The 20,996-nt window shown below is 42.2% G+C and overlaps 1 protein-coding gene and 1 long non-coding RNA gene across 4 annotated transcripts; one reads left to right on the top strand and one right to left on the bottom strand.

Moving 5' to 3' along the window:
- The first annotated feature begins 2,675 nt into the window (after positions 1-2,675).
- Positions 2,676-15,703, top strand: LOC125510424 (ASI1-immunoprecipitated protein 2). Of its 3 annotated transcripts, none has more exons than XM_087521636.1 (14): positions 2,676-2,941; positions 3,413-3,833; positions 3,939-4,004; positions 4,092-4,228; positions 4,471-4,533; positions 4,692-4,777; positions 5,087-5,553; positions 5,699-6,425; positions 6,700-6,930; positions 7,039-7,163; positions 7,249-7,664; positions 14,333-14,450; positions 14,575-14,810; positions 14,896-15,703. In XM_087521636.1, exons 2-14 carry the CDS (start codon positions 3,560-3,562, stop codon positions 14,932-14,934), a joined length of 2,985 nt encoding a protein of 994 aa, XP_087377762.1. In that variant the 5' UTR covers positions 2,676-2,941; positions 3,413-3,559; the 3' UTR covers positions 14,935-15,703. The 3 variants fall into 3 exon arrangements, with proteins under 3 accessions (XP_087377762.1, XP_087377763.1, XP_087377761.1); XM_087521637.1 differs by having other exon boundaries at positions 14,575-14,837; positions 14,959-15,111; XM_087521635.1 differs by having other exon boundaries at positions 14,575-15,703.
- Positions 15,704-16,156: 453 nt separating this feature from the next.
- LOC125510425 (uncharacterized) lies at positions 16,157-19,183 on the bottom strand. Its single transcript, XR_007284618.2, has 4 exons — positions 19,033-19,183; positions 18,765-18,929; positions 17,932-18,017; positions 16,157-16,496 (listed from the first exon to the last, which is right to left on the bottom strand). It is a non-coding gene; the product is annotated as an uncharacterized LOC125510425 (long non-coding RNA).
- Between the last annotated feature and the right edge of the window lie 1,813 nt (positions 19,184-20,996).

Raw genomic sequence — 20,996 nt, forward strand, 5'->3', positions numbered from 1 at the left:
CACGAGCAAAACATGATCAACACATCCAAGGCGCAGCCCTCCCCCTCCCCAACACCTCCTCCTCCTCCCGCAACGCTTGGCGAAGCCCTGCCGGAGTACCACGCTGCTCTAACATCACCACGCCATCGTGCTGCTGCTGGACGGAGTCTTCCCCAACCTCTCCCTCTCTCCTTGTTGGATCAAGGCGTGGGAGACGTCATCGGGTTGCACGTCTGTTGAACACGGATGCGCTGTTGTTCGGCGCTTGGATCGGAATCAATCATGATCTGAATCACCACGAGTACGACTCCCTCATCCGTATTCGTGTAACGCTTCCGTGTCGCGATCTTCAAGGGTATAAAGATGCACTCCCCTCTCTCTTTCTCGTTGCTAGTTTCTCCATAGATTGAACTTGGTGATGCGTAGAAAATTTTAAGTTTCTGCAACGATCCCCAACATGTTTGTGTTTCTATAAAAGATTCATGTTTTCCCAAAAGTTTGTGAATTTCAAAAATGGTTGTCTTTCAAATTTTGTTCATGTTTTATAAAAATATATGGAATTTAAATTATTTTGTAATTTTAAAAATTGTTCATATGTCCAAGAATATTCAGCAATTCATAATTGTTAATTTCATTTGAAAAAGTTCAAAAAAAGAAAAAAAACATTTCAAATATAATGCTTCAATATGATATATTCACGCTAGCCATTAGTTAGTAGGAGGCGTTTGTTCGAGTAGCTAGCCGCACTCGAACAGGAAAAGCAAAAGTAATTGCTATGTCGCCCAGGCTGTATTGGGCCTCAACCGCTCTCTCCTATTGGGCCTGCTCTACATCCGGCCCGTCGGTCCTCACCGAGGGAGGCACAATTAATTTATGGCCATAAGGAATCGAACTTGTGGCGTCTCATCCAGTTCCTCAAGCAGATGCCAACTGAGTTAAGGTCGCCTTTGTTACATAAAAACGGCCGGTCCTCCTATTAAATATACGGAAAGGTTTTGTTCTATCCATTCCGCACGTAGTTCCCGATCCACCGCCCCCCCCCCCCCCCGGGGTGAACTGGGCCTACCATGCATTTCTTTTCTATCCAAGGCCACAAGGGGATTGAACTATGGCCCTTCCCTATTATGCTGATCGACAAAACCAACTTAGTTAGCTTGCAATTATAATAGAAAAAGTCCCACGTAAGTAGAGCATTTCGGAGATCGAGCTCCATGAAGCCCTTTATTTTAAATAATTCAAAATTCATAAATTTTAGTTTCAAAAATTTCTGGAAAAAATACACATGTATGCAAGGATGTAAAGTGTATGTGTGAAAATTTTCAGGATGAAATACCTTGAATTGCGAGCTGTACAAAAAAAACCAATATCATGGACTTTATAGATGAACAACACATATGCTAAAAGGCTCTGGATTTGTCTTTTTTGTGTAGCTTATATTTTAATGTATTTCAACCTGAAAATTTGCACACATGCACATTATGTATCTAGGTATATGTGTATTTATTTTCAGAATTTTTTGAAACTGAAAAGTTTGGATTTTAAAGTTTTCAAATAAAGGCCTTCATGAAGCTCGGTCTCCGTTTGGCATTTTCGCCCACATTGGAGCTTTATACTAAATCACATCAGTTTTTATATGTCCCTAGGTTGTCTGAAGATAAGGAAGTTGTATTGAGAATCATGAGCAGAACGAGAGACTATATTAATTATTGTGGGTGGTAGCTTGCACACGCTAATTAAATAGAATATGCTGGCTGATTATAATCGAAAGAATTTGTGGACACATAGCAATAAAAGAGAATATGTTGACTGATTATAATCGAAAGCAATTGTGGACATGTAGCAATAAAAGAAATTATGCTGATTTGACTCTAATTATAAAAAGTTATGAACACGCCAGTCCTAAAATAATCATAGAGCATAAACCCTGATTAAAAAAGGGACATTCATGTCTGATTATGCTGATGAAACGAGATTTATGCGCTATTAGTAATCTATCTGATTATGCTGTCATAGGAGAGAGTGGTTGAATCAACCATGACACGAAGGTCGTCGCGCAACCATCAAATGAGGAGGCAGCCAGAACCCCAAAACGAAGGCAGATCCCGAAGAAAAAAAAGGGCACGAGTTGAATGGTCACTGCAGACCAACCAACCCCATCAGTATCAAGATCACGCGGAGCAAAACATGACCTATGAGAAGACCGCAGCTCCTCACTCTATCGCCCACCGTTATGGAGACCATTTTTTATAGACACGTCAATTATCTCTTTTGTTGCTTCTCGCAAAAAACTATCTCTTCCACTGCAACACACAAACATATGAGCTATTATAATATAAAAATATATTGATTGCTGATTTCAATAAGATAATACGGATAGTCCCATACCTTGCATGTTTGTACCGGATACTATATTTGATATGGATTTGACTCCGATACGCTTTTGATACGTGGTAAGCAATCCAAAATATTTATAAAAAATATTGGAAATTAAATGAATAATATAAACCTTTTGTATTAGCGATACATTTTCTTAGCCATTATTAGCGATACAGGACGGATACTCTTGGATGTAGTACCTTTTTATACGGCCCAGCCATATTACCAAGAAGGCACCGGGTACCTGATATCCATGTCCCACAGTGTCCACAGGTAATTAGTAATAAAATTGCAAAAAAGGAAAAATTAAAAAGAATTGCAGCCCTACCCTCGAAGAGAACGCCTCCCTCCCCAGCGAACGACCAGAGAGGCCCCCTTCGCGAGCGCGACAGCTAGGGTTCCTAGCCACCGCCGGCCCGCCGCCACTACTGCCGGCCCTCCGCCGCGGGGGGCCCAGCCGGCCGAAGCCTCCGCCGCCCGCCGCCGGTACAGGAGCCGAGCAGCGCCTTCCTCCGCCGAGGAGCGCCTCCCTCCCTGGAGCAGCCGCTCCCGCCCGGAGCTACCCCGGCGACCAGTCCATAGGCAGGTAGCCACCACTCCTTCGTCCTCCCTCCTTCCTCACTCTTCCCCCATCCTCCGTCCCTCCATGAGGATTTCCTGGAGCTTGTGCCTTTTATATGGATGTAATATATATGTAAATTCCAATTCCTTCAGATTTTTAGTCAGGGGATGAACTTATAAATTGACAGTAAGATCTGATGGACTCATTCCAGAATCTGATCTAATGTTTAATCTGTTACCTGGTTACATCCACATGACTGGGAGCTATTCATTCTGTTTCCCAACTGACCGATATATGGATTTCAACTAGATTCATTTTAGGAATGTAGATACATATGTCAAAACACGATGTCATAACAACCCCCTTTTGTAAGCTGCTTATGTTCTAAGATCCTTATTTCATAGAAGAACAAGTTTATTCCCCTTTTACACCCCTCTCTCCCCATGTACCTATTGTCAATTGGAAACTTTGAACTAAGAACAAGCACTTTTCCAGGATTTAGTGCGTTGCTGTTAATAGGGAACTTTTCCTTTCAAGAGAGGAAGAAAGAAGTGATCTTATCAATAAACCTGAACCAGGGACATTAATGCACGCTGAGCTTCCTGCTCATCTTTTGTGCATCTTAACCACCCTTCATTGCTGATGAAGTTAAGAGGATCGAGAGTAAAGCAGGACGACTCTGGTTCACCAGGTGAGAGGGACCTATGCTTTTATTCTAAGTCATTTGATGGAAAGAGGCACACCACAGAACATTGCAATAATGATGTTTCATTTTCTGAGCTTGAAGGGACCTTCAGTGCGCCTGTTAGGAAGAAAAGAGGGACAAGAGCACCTCCATCTTCTAGATGTTTACGTGGTAAAAAGGATGATAATGTCATGAGCAGTGATGACGCTATCACAGAAGAAGGCCATGCTGGTAAAAGTCACTCTACTACACACATTAAGGAATCTATTGATTGGAAAACTGGTGGACTGGACTTGTGAAAAACTGGTTTCTCAGGCAGTTCTTCTGATTTTGCAGCCTCTCCTTCAAGCAGGAAGGCAGAAGAACAAAATCATGGAGAGATAGCTGTTGGAAGCTCAGCTGGTATTGAGAAATCTCCCTGTGTAGAAAATAATACTAGGAAAATCCATCAAGATGCATTTCATTTGAAACGTGATCGTGTTGTTACAGATCCCACAGCCCAGAGTGTCTCTGTAAATGAAGCACGTGAAAACTCGAGGGCATTGAAAAATACTTCTAATGTGCAAACAACTGCTGTTAAGAAGACTACTGCTGAGGATAAAACTTCTCGAGCAATCATGGATGATGTGAGTTTTTTAGTTGTTAATTTCTTCTACTCCAGAGACTGTTTGTTTCATTTGCATGTACATATTTTGTTCATGCAGAGCCTGTTCAGTGTTTAATCTTTTCTGTGGATTGTCATGTTGGTGATCATCATGTTAATTGATATATTGGCATGTCAATCCAAACATAATACATATATAATTTATGTGCCTCAACTTTTAGTTGCAAAATGAAATCTCTTAGGCATGCTTTCAATGTCTAGCAGGTTTTTAATGCAGAAATGGATTCCACGTCTTCAGATGATGAGAGTGCCGAAGAAGTTGAGGATGTAAGTTTTGAATTTTCACTTCCCATTGTATTTTTTGTATTACTTGCTCCACATTATGATGCATTTACATTACGCTGAGACATTTCTTTGTTTCTGTTATCGAGTTTGCTCTGAGGTTTGAATTGCCTGACCTCTGTAATCTGTTTAAACGACAATAGGTGAAAGTTTGTGACATATGTGGAGATGTTGGTGATGAGGTGAAGCTCGCTGTTTGCAATAGATGCAACGATGGTGCTGAGCATACGTAAGTTTTTTCTGTTCCATTTCCTTTTCCTTAGAAGTTAGAACTGGACTGATCACATTGCTTGACACCATACCATTATGGTAAGTTGCACTTCTACTGTCATGGCCTGTAGAACTGTTGGCTGTAACTCTAACAACAACTACTCTGCAACTGCAAGTAGTGCTATGCCTAAATAAGTACTAATATGCTCGTCAATTTACATGATTTTTTTTGAAACAGCTGATCCATCGAGCATTTCTTTTCCATAATATCTTTCAGAAGATGTTGTGTTCGCCTTCTTAAAGTTCGTATCTCTTTTCTTTACTACAGTTATTGTATGCGGGAGATGATGGAAAAGGTTCCGGATGGTGAGTGGTTTTGTGAAGAGTGCCAAACTGAAGTAGAATATGAAAAGGAGAAGTTAGAAAAACCTGAGGTGAGGCTTGTCACTTCAAAGGAAGAGTCTGTTCAAGGGAAAATCAGTAAACCTTTCAATGATGCAAACAGCAGAAGTCCTTGTGAGAATGGAGTGGAGGATGAAACTGTTGGCAGAAAAGAACGGAATGAAGCAAATCAAGGCATTCGTATGGTTGAAGATGCAAAGATTCCGCCTGTGGCTAAACAAAATATTCCTGAACCTGGTGGTTCATCAATGGAGTCTTACTCCAGAAAAGGAGTACCTCTGCTACGCGAGAGCTCATTCAGGTTGGATATAGAGAAAGGAAAGCAACCTACTCCCCAAGCGCCAATCTTACTGGGGTTTAATGCTAGCAAGAATCAGGCACCACCACTTACTGGTAAATTTGTTACTATGAATATTTCTAATTAAGAGACTTTACCTACAATCCTGCAATGTTCAATTTAGTTAGTAGCACTACTTCTGCAAGGGCATTCCCGCGGGACTCAATCGGAGAGAACTTTACTTATGAAGGTTTGATGCAGGTCAACTCTCCAAGTCCACTTCTTTCAACAACTCTAAGGTGCCCAAGGTGAAGCAACTAGTGAATGAAGTTCCTCAGAAGACCAAAACTTTGAAGGATCAGTTGTCCTGTAGTATGAGAAAAGAGGGGCCAACGAGCTTTTCAACTAAGTCAGCATCATTCAAAAAGCCCAAAACTTGTGAGCCAGCAAATAAGGCAAAGTCTATACCACCTGCCGAGGAGCTAAGTGTGATGAATTTACCAGTGAGCCGAAATGTAAGTAATGATAGAGGCACTTCTATATTAGGATGCCCCTCAATTACTGGACCACTGGCTTTTCCAGTTCAATCAAAAGCAGAATCTGCAGCTCAGCGCCTCACTACAGGAAACAACATGTCTGCCTCTAGCAATTCAGGCCATTTTACCCAATTTTGTGGTGTTGATAAATTAGGTTTGTCTGCAATGAAACCTCTGAGTGAGCGAAACTTGAAGGATGCCTCTGCCAAAAGGAATAAAACGTCTGAAGCTACTGAGAAAGCTACTTCCAGATCAGCAGATCAATCTGATCGCATCCTCAAATGTGGTCCTTATCATGACCCAGTGTACAGGCCTAAAGATACGTCATCTGGAAGATCTGTTCCCAGCAGTTCTACTATATCAAGTGATCCGATGGACAAATCAAGTCGAGGCTTTTCACCCCTTGATAAAACAATAGTTTCAACTGTTCCAGAGTTGGATTATATTTGGCAGTACGATATATTCCCTTCCTAGCAGTAATTAACTATTTTCTTGTTTAGAATAAAAGGTTGTCACTTGTCATGCATGCTTTTAGTACCAACGAGGAATATTTAGTGCTTTTGTTGGGTGGTCCCTCATGATCATACATTTGCCATCTCATTTACATGTCATGGTTCAGTATCATCTGATTGTTAAACATGATTATCACTTAACCCACTCTGTCGCAATCATTTATTTGTTCTATAGATCGTTTCCATCACGTGCACTGAAAGTTCTGTTTTGTAGGGGTGATTTTGAGCTGTGGAGGACTGGAAGATCACCTGAGCTATGTGATGGCTTTCAAGCTCACTTGTCATGTTCTGCTTCACCAAAAGTGCTGGAAGTAGCAAAAAAATTCCCTTCCAGAGTCCAGCTTGAAGAACTGCCTCGTCGAAACTCATGGCCCACGCAGTTTCAACAAAATGGACCCACATATGAGAATATTGGTGTTTTCTTCTTTGCTAGAGATGCTCAGAGGTAAGCTCCTTGCAACTGTGCTTGTTCATATCTTCCTGCAGCTGTCCACATAGCATCTTATTCGAATTCACACATCTAACTGAAATTCTATTATTTATTTTTCTGCAGCTATGAACATCATTACAGTAAATTGGTTCAGAATATGCTAATCAATGATTTGGCACTCAGAGGAAATATCGAAACAGCTGAATTAATTATATTCCCTTCTAACATCCTATCAAAGAACTCTCAAAGTTGGAATTCTTCCACAAATTCAAGTGATATTTTATCTTGTCATAACTTCTGTGATAGTTCTTATTCTTCCTTGTTCTGTTTCAGGATGGAACATGTTTTATTTTCTATGGGGTGTGTTTAAAGTGAAAAGAGAAGATCACTGGAACCTTCCACTTGATGTACCAATAAGTAAATGTGAACCTAATTTGAATGAGGATCCCCTGACTGTGGATCCGCATACCTCTGTTTTGTCCTCTAGCCGTTCATTGTCTGAAGACCAAAATAATGCCGCTGACCCTGCCTGCTATTTGGTTAAGTCAGCTACTTCTGCAGACCATCAATGTTTGCAAACTTCGGAAGCTAATCGTCAGGGATGTTCAAATGGAGATAACTCTTCGGCCCAGGCTGTGGGCGGAAGAGATTTGGAAGATCACTGTCATGATTCAAGTATGACATGTTGTTTAACAAATAACAGGAGGGCAATAAATGATTTTTCCACTGCTCCGGCAGGAAAACAGAAGGTGGGTGCTTATAGCTTGTTCTGCTTGCTATGCCATGCTCGTTGACTGTTATATTGTTTTATCCTCTATTCTATGTTGTATTTGTTGGCTGTTTCTTTTTATGTGTGTGTGAAGGGGGGGGGGGGGGGTATGGTATTAGAGCGGGAGTGGGAGGGGTGGTGATTCAGCGCAGCGTGGTGGAGTTCCAGGCACCCATAGGTGTGAGTGCAGGTGGGAATCGGCCCCAATCTAGGGCAGCAGGCCCAGGTGCAGCTGCGTTGGTACAGAGCCGGCGGCCAACAGCGTGCATGAGTAAGATGACCTGTGGGTCTGCTGGAGGCAACTAAGGCACATAAGTTTGTGTGGGGGAAGCACTGTGGCCAAGTGCAGTAACGAAATTGGTTCCGGAGGCTGCGATGGCGGCAGGGCAGCAAGGTCTGGAGTGGAGGTGGTTAGTGTACAGCTGCAGGCCGTGAGTGCGTATAACCAGGAGGTGTGCAGGTAACCTGGTAGGAGGTGTCACTTGGAGAGGGGAAGATTCTTGGCTGGGTTGCTGCAGGCTGGATCGAGACAAAAATAAGAAGGGACGACAAAAATAGGAAGGTGTGCTGGAGGTGGTCGGTGGTGTGTGTGCAGCCAGGAGAGGCAGCTTGAATGGTTGAGGAAAAGTACGCAGCTAGGAGTAGCTTGAACTGCAGTGAAGAAGACCAAATTTGGATCTGTTTTTGAGGAGTAAAGAAGATGGAACAGTGGGTTGCAGCCGAGGTGATAAGTTCCAAGCAGAGCATTCGAAAGAGCTCAATGGTTGCTACTATACTTGTGCTTGCTGCTCAGTGGTGTGCATCAGTTTTAAGCAATGGGGGATTACAAAGATATGGAGCGACTAATTGAGAAATTGGCTCAAGTGATTAAGGTGAAGAACAAGGGCAAACTAATTTTTATGAGAAAAGATTCAGAGGAAAATTTGGAAGTATTAGCCAAAGAGTTAGAAAAATTGAGATAAATAAAGAGTGCAGAAATTCCAAAACAAAGTGAAAAACAACCTTGACAATCTTGTTAATCTTGTTCAAATTGAAGAAGGTAACTCGAATAAGGTTCCGACTTCAACTGATGTCTCTTGCTCAAATTGGATGCTGGATTCAGGAGCATCGTCACATCTCATGGGTAGATGGAGCGAGTTTCCATCATATGCTACACATCCATCCTGCATGAAGAGACCATCTAAACCACCAATGGAACTTATCAACATGTCAAAGGAGTTGGCATGGTGAAATGCACTCCTATTATGTGGTCTTTGGTTTTGTATGTTCCATCATTTCCGGTTAGTTTGGTGTCTATGAGCTCCTTGGTTGACGATATTGATTGTTGATTAATTGCTGATTGAATGCATTAATTACTAACTAAGCGGTTGTGTAATTGAGGAGAGGAAGATTGGAAGGAACATTTGTGAGCATGGATGTGGCTTCGGGAAGTCTTGAGCCGTTCCATGGAGAAAAAGGATCTCAACTCCTTATACAAGTGATGCTAATTGGGCGGGGGTGGGGTGGGGCGTATACCATTGTGGACAAAGGAAGACAGACCATCGAGAGTTATTGTTGGTACTACTCTATGTCTTATGAGTGAAGAAAGATGGAGAAAGCCAAATAAGGAGGAAACTTTGAGGGTGTATACGAGACAACCTATGGGTGAAGAGAGGTGGAGAAGCCAGATTGCCTAGAGGAAAGAGCCAAGAGTTGGAGGGTAGGAAAACCTCCTGAAAGGTAGACTTTTGAGCATGATAGTGCAAACTATGTGCCATATGACTCTCACCTGAGTATATACAGTCAATGGTAATCCCAACTGATTGTAGAGGAGCGAAGCAAGCTCCTGGCATGAAGCATTGCTGGAGGAGATGACAACCATTGAGAACAGTAGAAGAGTTAAGGCATGGGAGCCTACAACACTTCCAAAAGGCAAGAAGGCAGTTAAGTGCAAATGGGTCTACACTGTGAAGCAAGACCAACCCACATGGATCCGGAGGTACAAAAGACCCAAAGTGGTCAGACCCTACCCCGCTTCCTGCGCAAGCGGGAGCTACATGCACCGGGCTGCCCTTTTTTGCAGCAGACCTATGGAACTGACTATGATGATACCTTTGCACCCGTGGCAAAGATGAGTACCGTGGGAACTTTGATATCATATGCAATGCTAGTGGGACGTGAAACATGCATTCTTTTCATGAGAAAGTGAAATTCCATCTGACTTTGTGCGCAGGAGTTCCAATTAATACATAGAGAGAGCTACTAGCGGCTAGTAGGTTGGCTCATTTGTTTGTGCCACTCGAGACCTTGCATATCCTACGTAGTGAGTGTGGTTAGTCGCTGCATGCATGACCCAAGAAGCGGGCACTTAGGGGCAACACGGATATTTTGCGCTATTCCCTGCGCAAGCGAGAGCTACATGCACCGGGCTGCCCTTTTTTGCAGCAGACCTATGGAACTGACTATGATGATACCTTTGCACTCGTGGCAAAGATGAGTACCGTGGGAACTTTGATATCATATGCAATGCTAGTGGGACGTGAAACATGCATTCTTTTCATGAGAAAGTGAAATTCCATCTGACTTTGTGCGCAGGAGTTTCAATTAATACATAGAGAGAGCTACTAGCGGCTAGTAGGTCGGCTCATTTGTTTGTGCCACTCGAGACCTTGCATATCCTACGTAGTGAGTGTGGTTAGTCGCTGCATGCATGACCCAAGAAGCGGGCACTTAGGGGCAACACGGATATTTTGCGCTATCTAAAAGGGTGTCCTAGAAGAGGTCTATGGTTTAAGGCCAATGTGCACTTAAATGTAGAGAGCTACTTGATGTCAGTTGGGCTAGTTGCCTTGATGATAGAAGGTCAACAATTGGCTTATGTATCTTTGATGGAGGAGACCTAATATCCTTGAGGAGCAAGAAGTAGCCGGTGGTTTCTTTATCTACAAGAAGTAGAATATAGAGCAATGTCGGTTTGTTTGAGTGAGATGCTATGTGTCGACATTAAGTCAAATTTCAAGGCCAGGTCCTATGAAAATTGGACCCGTCGGGTTCAGGTATGGCCCAAGGAACCCAATTGATCATCAACTATGGGGGTAAGACTCGGGAGTTTCCAAGTTCCGATGGCATACGTTGGGAAGGGACCGATGGGTTATACACTTGCTTGGTCCTAACTCCCATACCTATACACTCGATGCACTAAGGTAGCAAGGAACACATTGAGAGGACACACAATCTAGAGCCTTTGCACCATGTGGATCGTTCACACTTTTGTCTAAATCTGCTTATATCTCGTTGAGTTCTTCTAACTTGCCGAGTACCCTCCTTTTTTGTAACCAATCTTCGTATTTCTCCACACACATATAAAAGAGAACAAGTCAGGAAATAGGGCAATTACCCACGTTGGGTGCCTGAACCTGGTATTTGTCCCCATTTCATCTATGTTCTAAATCTCTTGGTGACTTGAAGTGATGTTTCCACGACTACCAATTCACGTGCTAGCTCTTGTACCATTGTTAGGACCCTATGAAAAATCCCATGACAGCTCCTGCCAATTGTGGCGGTTTCACGACATCAAATTGGATATATGTCCATTTCTTCATCCTCTGCACCCGCTTCTCTAGACGAGATGGAAAATTTGATGTATGGCTCGAGCTACCTATGGGATACAAAGGTGAGACTTATTTTGGCATCCTAGGGTATGTAGTGGAGGCTATTATGATAACCAAGGCTACACCAACGAAGTTCTCTAGTCCTAGTGACATCTCCTTCCCTAAGTATGCTATCGCCTATAGCCTACCTGGGTATCAACCGATCTTTTCCCATGGTTTGGGTTGGCCGGAGGACTCACCCACTACTTGCCTGACCTACAACTTATGGCATACTACGACTACTTTAATTAGGATTCTCTAAAATCGATGAGTTCAACCGGGTGTTGGAAGCAGTTCGAGGCAAGTAGAGAGACATGTCATCGCAGCAGCAACATCAACCCGGAAGTGTAACTTCATAGATAACCACACGGGAGTTGGAGACGCGTCCCCATCATCAACCAATGGCTATAAGAATGACCCACTTGGGTGGGAGAACCCAGGAGTAAGCACTACAAGTTAGGCATGAGGACATCAGGTTGTGGACGCCCTTTCGCGGAGGAACCGGAGGTTGGTCCCTCGCATCCTAGAGAAGAAGCACAATGTGAGTTTGGTAAACAAGGTTAATAATTTTCGCTCAATGATCAATGATGAATATGAGTAAGATCTTTTGGCCGACTAGGAGGTTGAGTTTGTTGAAGCACATGCTCGAGGGGATCCGCCCGCATGATTCGAGGATAGATACTATCCTCTGTTGTCCCCGACTCCTAGGAGGGCCCCAAGGTGCGCATCATGAGAAAAGACCCTGAATAGTGGAGAAGATGAAAGAATGGTGGGCGACTGCTATGCCATGCCAGAACATTGTGGGGGTAGACAACTCACTGAACCATTAACATGGACGACTACCATCAGGGGCCTAGAAGCAACAAGAGAAGTGAACTAATTAGGTGCGCTCGGAGAATGAATCCGCTGAATCCTTCAGATGAAGGCCGCAACCACCATGGGGGATCCCGCTCTCCCCGTTGTCACAATCGGCGTAGGACGAGCAAAATATTGAAGCCAAGCGTTTTCATGAAGTAAGATGTAGAAGTCACAACAGATGTCGAGAGCGCTCAAGGGGGAGTACGCTTCTTCTGACCACGATGTTGAGGCCATGGTCAGAGGTTGTTGTGCCCTAGCACCGCAGTTATGGCAAGCTCACATTCCAAAGATGATGGCCGAGACCTTTGCATCTTACGATGGATCTACTGACCCATTGGAGTATGTGGAGATCAAGGTCTCGAAGGACAACTAGGAAAGCCTTGAGCCAACATTACCTCGCGGAGAAGCTCACAGACCTTCCAAGGTGGGGGCCTGGGAGGCTTGGTGATCACCCTTCAAGGTTTCTACTTGCGCAAGAGCCGCACACGCTATCTGATGGCAAATGATTACTAGTTGACCCATTGCAGGTAGCCAGTTTGGCCCTAAGCTCTACGACCACCTAAGTCTACCTGTTGTGCTCCTCTTGGACGCGGGAAACAACATGTTGCAACTCCTTTTCGTGAGCTATGGCGGACTCAAGTTCCATCTGAGACGCGGTTAAGGGTGTGAGCTGTTGTTGGTGACAACATGATAAAAAGAACCGTGCAATAAATAAAGAAATAGATGAGTCATGCAATGAAGCAAGGAGCAACATACCTGGATGTTGTTTGAGGTGGTAACCATCGAGATTTCTTCATTGGAGGCCCTGCCCTCCCAGCGACCTCTGAATTGGAAGGGAGATTTGTGGCGATGATGAGCTCTCAAGCCCGTCGGAGCGGCCCTATAAGGATCATGAAGAGGGGAATTTGGAATAGTGGGGTTGAAGGAATGGAAATCTTGGTTGAGCATTCCTGTTGGCGCTTCATCATTTCTGCCCCGTGCGAGGCAGGGAAGGCTAACCTCTTTCCAGTTGCCCGACCATCTTGAGCCAGCACAGAGCTAGCACATGTTTAAGGATCTAATCACAATTTTTTGGGAAGGAGCAACCTTTATCAGCAACCAAAATTGACCAAGTATATGTGACTCTAAACGAGCAACAAAGATGATTCTCGGCAGTCGAAGACCACAAAAACCTGCAAGTATGTACATTGATCTTGCTTGCGGACTGGGCTCTTTTACGGCTTCTGATGGGAGGTTTGTTGACAGCAAGTAAAATTACTCAAGGCCTTGCGCTATGAAGGCCGTATAATTGGGCCCCTCTGGGCCAAGGTACAGCCCCGGGAACCCAATCGATCATTGCTGACCAAGGGGTTAAGCTTACCATACTATATGGTGTTCATCATTGTTCTACCTTGGTGACCTGATGAGACGCTCCCACGATACAAATTCACATATTCACATACTAGCTCTTTTACCACTGTTAGGACCCAACGAAAATCCCTCTACAATGTGGATCAAAGCCCTCCTATCGGAGTCAAGTCTACTAAGGAGAGGGCCATTGAAGCTCTGCTCTGTGTGATACAGGTCAACAATCAACATTACAAATAATCAAGTTCGGCATGACCGAACGATGCATGGAGATATATCGGCTTTTCATCAAAGAGAGGCCTGATGAGGGGATGGACACTGAAGCTAAGCCATGTTACTCTTGCAGAACAAATAGCTGATTGTCTAAAAAGGGGTTAGGGATCAAGGAGTCTTTGTCAGCATGTGACAAGATGGGGATGATAGATATCTATGGCCCATCTTGAGGGGGAGTGTCGGCTGTTTTGGGCTGTGTGTACACTAGTATGTATAGCAGAGAGAAGAATAGAGAATAGAGAGAATTCCATAATTTTCCTCACAGTGATCCATAATTTTTATTATTTGTGTTGTTCTCATTTCTCTTGGGCTTTCTTCTTGATGCATTTGATTCAGTAATTTAACAACTGTGGACAGACTATCAATGCGTGCCTGCCTGTGTTTTTGTTCTTCTAAACCCTGAATTTATGCTCTTTAGTTTGCACAGTTATTCAGATGGTTGCTCTTCTCAATGTCTAAATTTATGTGCTGTAGTTTGCACAATATTCAGATGGTTGCTCTTCTTGATATCTAAATTTATCAATTAGCTGTAACTGTGCAGATAATTGTATATCCAGACTCTCAAAAGAAAATGTGCGATGGTGGCAATGTTGTCGAACCCATTTTTGATGTAAATACGATGCCAGTTACTTGCTCTATCTCATCAATCCACAAACAAGGTAATGCATTATTTCTCCATCTCAGCTGGGGTCTGTTATTTATGAACGTTACCTTGTCTTAGCTTCAGTCCAAATTATTTTGGTAATGAACCAAGTAGTCTGATTTTTCTTGTTAACGAACCAGATAATCAGAACAGAGCCATCAACCTTAACAATGCAGAGAGCCTGATGGATGTAGATCATGCAAATAATATTGAACTGAACTCAGATACAGTGGATCTTGTTTCACATGCATCACGTAGTGCACAAAAAAGAAATGTGGATATGGCAAACTGGACTGACGGAGCCAATGGATCAGTAGACAAGAAAATTAAATTGGATAATGTATCGTCCACTGTGGAGTCTAGTTTAAGTGGGAAGGTCAGAGATGGAAGGTTATCATCCAAGGTACACCCTCTAGCAGCTTTACCTGTTCATGATTGCACTGACAATAAGACCATGGCAGGAATCTCGAAGAGTAATGGAAAGTGCACATTTCCACTAGATCTAAACGTGGTGGATGATGCAGATATAGACATGGTGGATGATGCAGCGACTGGAAATAGCATAACCGGTCTGTCTGAAGATTTACCTGAACAGAACACACAAGATCTTAAGCCAGCACCGGGGGACAACATATCTTCTAGAAAGCCCATGGTTGAAGAAAAGTTGAATAAAGGAGATACACAGCCTACTGATATGTCAGGCGCGCTCTCCCTCTCCCTCGCATTTCCAGCATCAAAGGAACAATAGGCTGGTAAAATGCAACCGGAATCGCAAAGAAGCCTGAGATGAGCAGTAGGAATAAACCGTCTTCGATTATCCAGTGATGATGGCTCCTTGCGTTTGCATTCCTGATGTCTTGCGTGATGCATCTTTGTAGCATCAACCCACTGCACAAGGAGTCTGCTGAAGACACAACTATCTTGTCAATGTGCAAACAGATGGCATCTTTTAGAGTGCATTTTGACGACTTTACATGCTCCTGGCGTCACACCCATCTTGAGTATTGAATTGCGAAGAACTTGAGAATGTGGATCATGGCTTGTTTTGGTACAGAAAAAAAAAATATCCAGCTGCTCTTTCAAGCATCGGTAGAGATTTGAGCAGAGCTTTAGACTCTGCATTTTAAGTATCATCCAGTCTCTGCATTTTAAATAAATCTCATGTCAGATTTTGTCTTTACCTTTCAACAGTGCGATATATTGTGGGGGAATGGTGGTGTATACGCCTAAAATTGGCACATATATGTTACCTTTCCTGTTGCCTTAAAATTATCTCTGGGATATCTTAATATACTGATGAAATCACTAGTTGAGGGATACCCATTGCAAAAGATTACTCCCAAACTCCTTGTGGTGAGAAGTGGTGCAGCGGGGAGCGACTACAATAGAAAAACAGGTTGTGGTGCAAAAATAGAAAAACGAATCTGGGCCACCGGATCCATTGTAGATGGTACAGATTCAAGTGGAGGGATTCCATGCCACTTAATGTGTATTTTATGAAAACCCCCCTACTAGTAGTTGGATGTCAAATAGACTTTTGCACTAACCACCTCCATTTTCCGTGTCATGTCTCCAGTGTTCATTCCTGCTCTCTCCCTCTGGGCATACGTATTGGATGTCAAAGATATTTGAGTAAATGACAAAGTTAAACCAGCCGGGCAAACTGGAGTATCACAGCTCACAGGCACTAATATGTGAGTACGTTTAAGCTGAAGCATCTCAGGAACAGAAAATTGGGTATACGTTAAAATGGACCATTCTAGGCACATAAGCATCCACGGCACATTTTTTAGTACTCCCTCTGTAAACTAATATAAGAGCGTTTAGAACACTACTTTAGTACATGTCAAACTGAGCTATCAATAACCTGACAAGATCAACAAGAATTACTAGCGAAAATTGCTTCAACTTTCGTACATGGCGGGCTATGCTAAGTCTGAAGGACTATGATAATCATCATTGAGCAAGCATTGCCATTAAGAACTAGATCGACGTTGCTATCTTGATGGCACACAATAGTTGCCTCTAGATGAAGTGCTTCTTGTTCATCGAGCTTCTTGTTCTGGGAGAGATCATACATAACAAGTACAATTCAGTTAGTGCAAGTCCATGTATGTGTCATACATTCACTTTAAAACTTTGTAATCATGAGCTGAGCAAATAAATATGCATCAACAAGACCACCTGACGGCGTGTTGCACATACCACACAGAACGAAAAATAGAGAAGAAATCACATTCATCACAAAAGACAACCTAAAGTACGTTTCTATACTGCAATTGGCAGACAAGCCAAATGTTTTGAGGATAATCCTAACTTACTAATAATGAAAAATTTATATAAATAATACTTGTACAGGAAAAACCACTCTAGTGCATTCTAGAGATTCGCAACAACTGGCTGAATCAGGGAATGCAGTTATTTACATAATTATCCTATTAGAAATCCATCCTTTATAAAACTTGGCATTTTCAAATAGTATCGTATGTACAAATAAAAAAATATATCGTATGATAAAATGATGTGTCAAACCCTCGAAGCCATTGACATTTTAATCACTCAAAACTGGTTATGAGTTTGACAAGAACAATTTTAGCAGAGCGACTCCCTAATATAACCAGCGAACCATGTACCTAGTATAAGAATAGACATATAAAAATCTCTATTCTTGACATTGTGAAGCATGAACAAATCTGTACGCCTCACAGTCATTTCTACACTTACCATAACATCATCACTATAGGCACGGCCTACAACAACAGTTCTTCTATAGTTTCGCCAAGAAAAGGAATAGTACTTATCCGGTTTGCAACTTGTGCATCAGAATACTCGTGGTCAACAATTGGTTAGGAGCTATAGAATCTATGATGATCAATCAGTCTTAGTGAAAACCGACATTGAAGACTAACAACAATAACTCAATTGTCACGGCTCATGGAGGCCGAGATCGTCTATCTTTCAAACAACAAGCAAGAACCTTGGCTTTCTGGTGACTCACAGCTCATAATAAGGTCTCAAAGCCGCAGGAAAATGTGAAATCCAGGTCCAAGTACAACTGATGATTTTCTATATCAGTTGGGTTTTTGGGATTATTGTGTGCACTGGTATATACAAATAAATCTCCAAACAAAAACTCTGTTTGACCACAATGAATGCAACGAATGCATATGGGAAATAAAATGGAACAACCACATAAACTAATATTTTCAGTAAAATGTCCTAAACTTCAAATCGAAGATTATCATCAACCTACCAACTTGGTTCTCCAGAGTACTTAATAGTGAAACAGAAGAAGCAAAATAGACTTTCAAACCACCACAAACAGTAGCAATACATAATGAAATGAAGTTACTAATATGCATCATTCACACATGAGCAGGTTTGACATGAACAAGTACAAGAAAATAGAACTGTAGGGATGCGGCAAAAATCAACTAGCTAATAAAATTAAGATCGAGCACAAATGTACTAGCTAAATCAAGTTAGCATCTATTTACCAGAGAAATTAACCATCGTGTTGACACCTTGTAGATTTGCACCACGTCACACAGGTCGGTTCGGAAGGAGCCGAGGAGCCCACCACCTATGGCAACAGTCTGTGTGTCAGAATATATACTAGGACACTTCCTATTGTTGACTCTTAGTATTCGATGCACAAATTGTTGACCCTCAATATCACCATCTTTGGGAATCATAATTCATATATTCTAGGACACTTCTTATTCTCTGTTAAACTGGAGCAATTTCAACGATGAATCATATATACGTGAATCAGGATTTTGATATGCTGATAATTATACAAATTTCATTTTACTTTTTGCCTAGCAGAATCAATTTACTTTCTTTCCAAGTTTTCATGCTATTGACTTTGGCTGTGTTCGGCAACCCTCTGCTCCTTCGCTACGGAGCAGAGCGCGCGGAGCACCCTGCTAGCAGCTCGCCGAAATATAGCTGCATCCCGCTCCGCTCCACAGCGGAGTTGCAGAGCGGAGGGATCCTGAACAGCTCCTTTGAATACGGAACTGCGAGTATTAATCTTTTTTGTGAATTATATGCTAAACTGCAAGACGCTGAAATTAGCTGACTGCATTCAATCTTCCAACTTGATTCTCCAGATTACTTATGAGTGAAACAAAACTTCCAAATTCGAGTACCAAAACGCTAGTACAGTAGCAATACACCATCAAATCGAAGTTATTGTGCATCATTCACTGAGAAGATTTGACATGAACAAAAAATAGAACTAGAGAGATGCAGCATAAATCTACTTGATAGTAAAATTGGGATGTAGCACAAATTCACTAGCAAATAAAAGTTAGCATCTATTTACCAGGAAAATGAACCACCTCGTCGCACGGGCTGGAGGGGAAGGAGCCGAGGAGACCACCACTGGCTTGCCGCCGACGAGGGGGAGGAGGGCGCTAGCTGTTACTTGAGAGAGGAGGCGACGAACCCACCGATGTTGGAAGCTTCAGAAGGGAATCTGCGACGGGAGCTGTGGGGCGGAGGTTAGTTGGTGATGATCTCCGATCTGGTCCGCCTCAAACTGAGCCGCCAGCCACAAAACGGCAAGGAGCCATCAGGAGAAGGAGCATCACCTCTACCAGGAGTGCTCACCCAACTTGGAGTAGGGATCTGCGCGGCGGCGGCCGCCGCCGCCGCCCTCGGAGAAGATTTGGTTCGTGCGCTGCCTCCACAGGATTTGGGTCAACGAGGAGGGGCATCGGGACGAAATTAGCTATCAGGGAGGGACTTTTTTGCAAATTTCACGCACAGACCTCCCCACCCGAATCTGAGCCATCAATCTCCCATCCAATAGAATAGATCAGTTTTTTCTATTTTTGCACCACAACCTGCTTTTCTATTGTAGTCGCTCCCGGTGCAGCGCGTGTGTGCCATTTGTCATCCTGAGAGTTTTGGTGGGTTTTTCCTATGCAGGCCACCGGCGGACAAGTAGGGTTGATTTGATGGCGGGCTACTCTGGTGGGCCTCATCAGTTAGCCGTGAGAAGCTCACTGTGGGCAACCATGTAGCTGGTTTAAAAAACATATATGTTGTACCTTCTCCATTCTGGTGAATAAAAAACCACCGCTAAAAAGGTAAATTTAAAATAGCAAATTAACAAAATTATATATTGATCTGAAAAAACTAAATTATATCTTATCTTAAAAACACCAAATTATATCTTTGTCTGAATATCATATTCCTAAAATTTGATCAAATACATATACCAATGTATGCTACATCAAATACATATACTACGAGTGTACTACTGCCTCCGTCCGAAAATACTTGTTGGAGAAATGGATATATGTCGGAGAAATGGACGTGTTTTAGATACATCCATTTTTATCCATTTCTCCGACAAGTAACAATCTAATTAAACTAGTTTGGAGTTGTAAATGATGGTATATGTTAGAAAAATATACTGATATATACCACACCACTTAGAGATATTTCATTATGAATATGTTGTGGAGTAGATTGATCAAGACGTGGAGGTAATGAAGAAAACAAAAGGGATGGCTTAGGATTGGATGGTTGTAGCTGTTAGTTGTATGGGTACACTAAGTACAATAAAATGATATGTAAACCGTTGTTTCATAAAAGAACTCACTAAAATTTAGTGCTACTTGTGTACAAATTATGGCCCTCATTACAATGCATGAGCAATTACCCATTATTCCATAGGAATATGTCTTTGCATAAACAAAAATGGGCTGGTTTAGGATTAGATGGTTTAGTTGTTAATTGCACGGGTTCACTATTTAATCCCTGGCTACTTTTTTAAGAACTCGTTATGTAGTTTTAGTACTCCCTCCGTTTCATAACGTAATACGTATAGATATTTTAAAAGGTCAAACTTTGTAAATTTTGATCAAGTTTCCAGGGAAAACAATTTATATCTACAACACCAAATATATAAAATATGAAACTATGTCTTATGATGAATCTAATGATATATGTTTGACATTCTAGATGTAAATATTTTTCTCCACAAACTTGGTCAAAGTTGATGAGCTTTGACTTCTCAAAAAATTTATATGCATTATATTATGAAATGGAGGGAGTATCAACCGATTGAGGCGGTGATATGGAAATGTCGGCGTCGATTTTATGTATGTATCCATTTAGTTAGGCATTTATTTAGTACTCCCTTTGACCCAAATTACAAAATCAGTCACCTGACCCCTAGCCACCTCCATTTTTTTCTACTCTCTCTATTCACTTTTGTAAGACGTTTAAGACAACTCAAATTGAACTGTTTGGGTGTTGTCTTAAATCTCTAAAACGTCTTATAGAAGTGAACGGAGGGAGTACAAAAACACGTTATAAAATTCTAGTTCATGTCAATATAATGCTCATTTATGCCTGAAAAAGCGTTCACATCCTTTTTAAATCTTCAAGAGATAAAATGTTCCATATGACTAAAGACAGCTGATGAATAATTCCATGCACAAACACAAACCAAAACCAGACTTAGCAACATGGCCAACTTAATTACATACTACAATTCAGACACAACTAAAACTCAAGTATGGCATATATATACAAGCAGTGC

The sequence above is a fragment of the Triticum urartu genome, chromosome 5A (assembly GCF_056163025.1).
Source record: "Triticum urartu cultivar PI428250 chromosome 5A, HENAU_Tu73, whole genome shotgun sequence".
NCBI classification, from domain to species: Eukaryota; Viridiplantae; Streptophyta; class Magnoliopsida; order Poales; family Poaceae; genus Triticum; species Triticum urartu.

Excerpts from the sequence above, each read along its gene's own strand:
- LOC125510424 (XM_087521635.1), top strand. The coding sequence starts at position 3,560 with ATGAAGTTAAGAGGATCGAGAGTAAAGCAGGACGACTCTGGTTCACCA. Across the intron at positions 7,164-7,248 it reads CCTATCAAAGAACTCTCAAA|GATGGAACATGTTTTATTTT; the intron begins GTTGGAATTCTT and ends GTTCTGTTTCAG. Across the intron at positions 14,451-14,574 it reads CTCATCAATCCACAAACAAG|ATAATCAGAACAGAGCCATC; the intron begins GTAATGCATTAT and ends TTAACGAACCAG.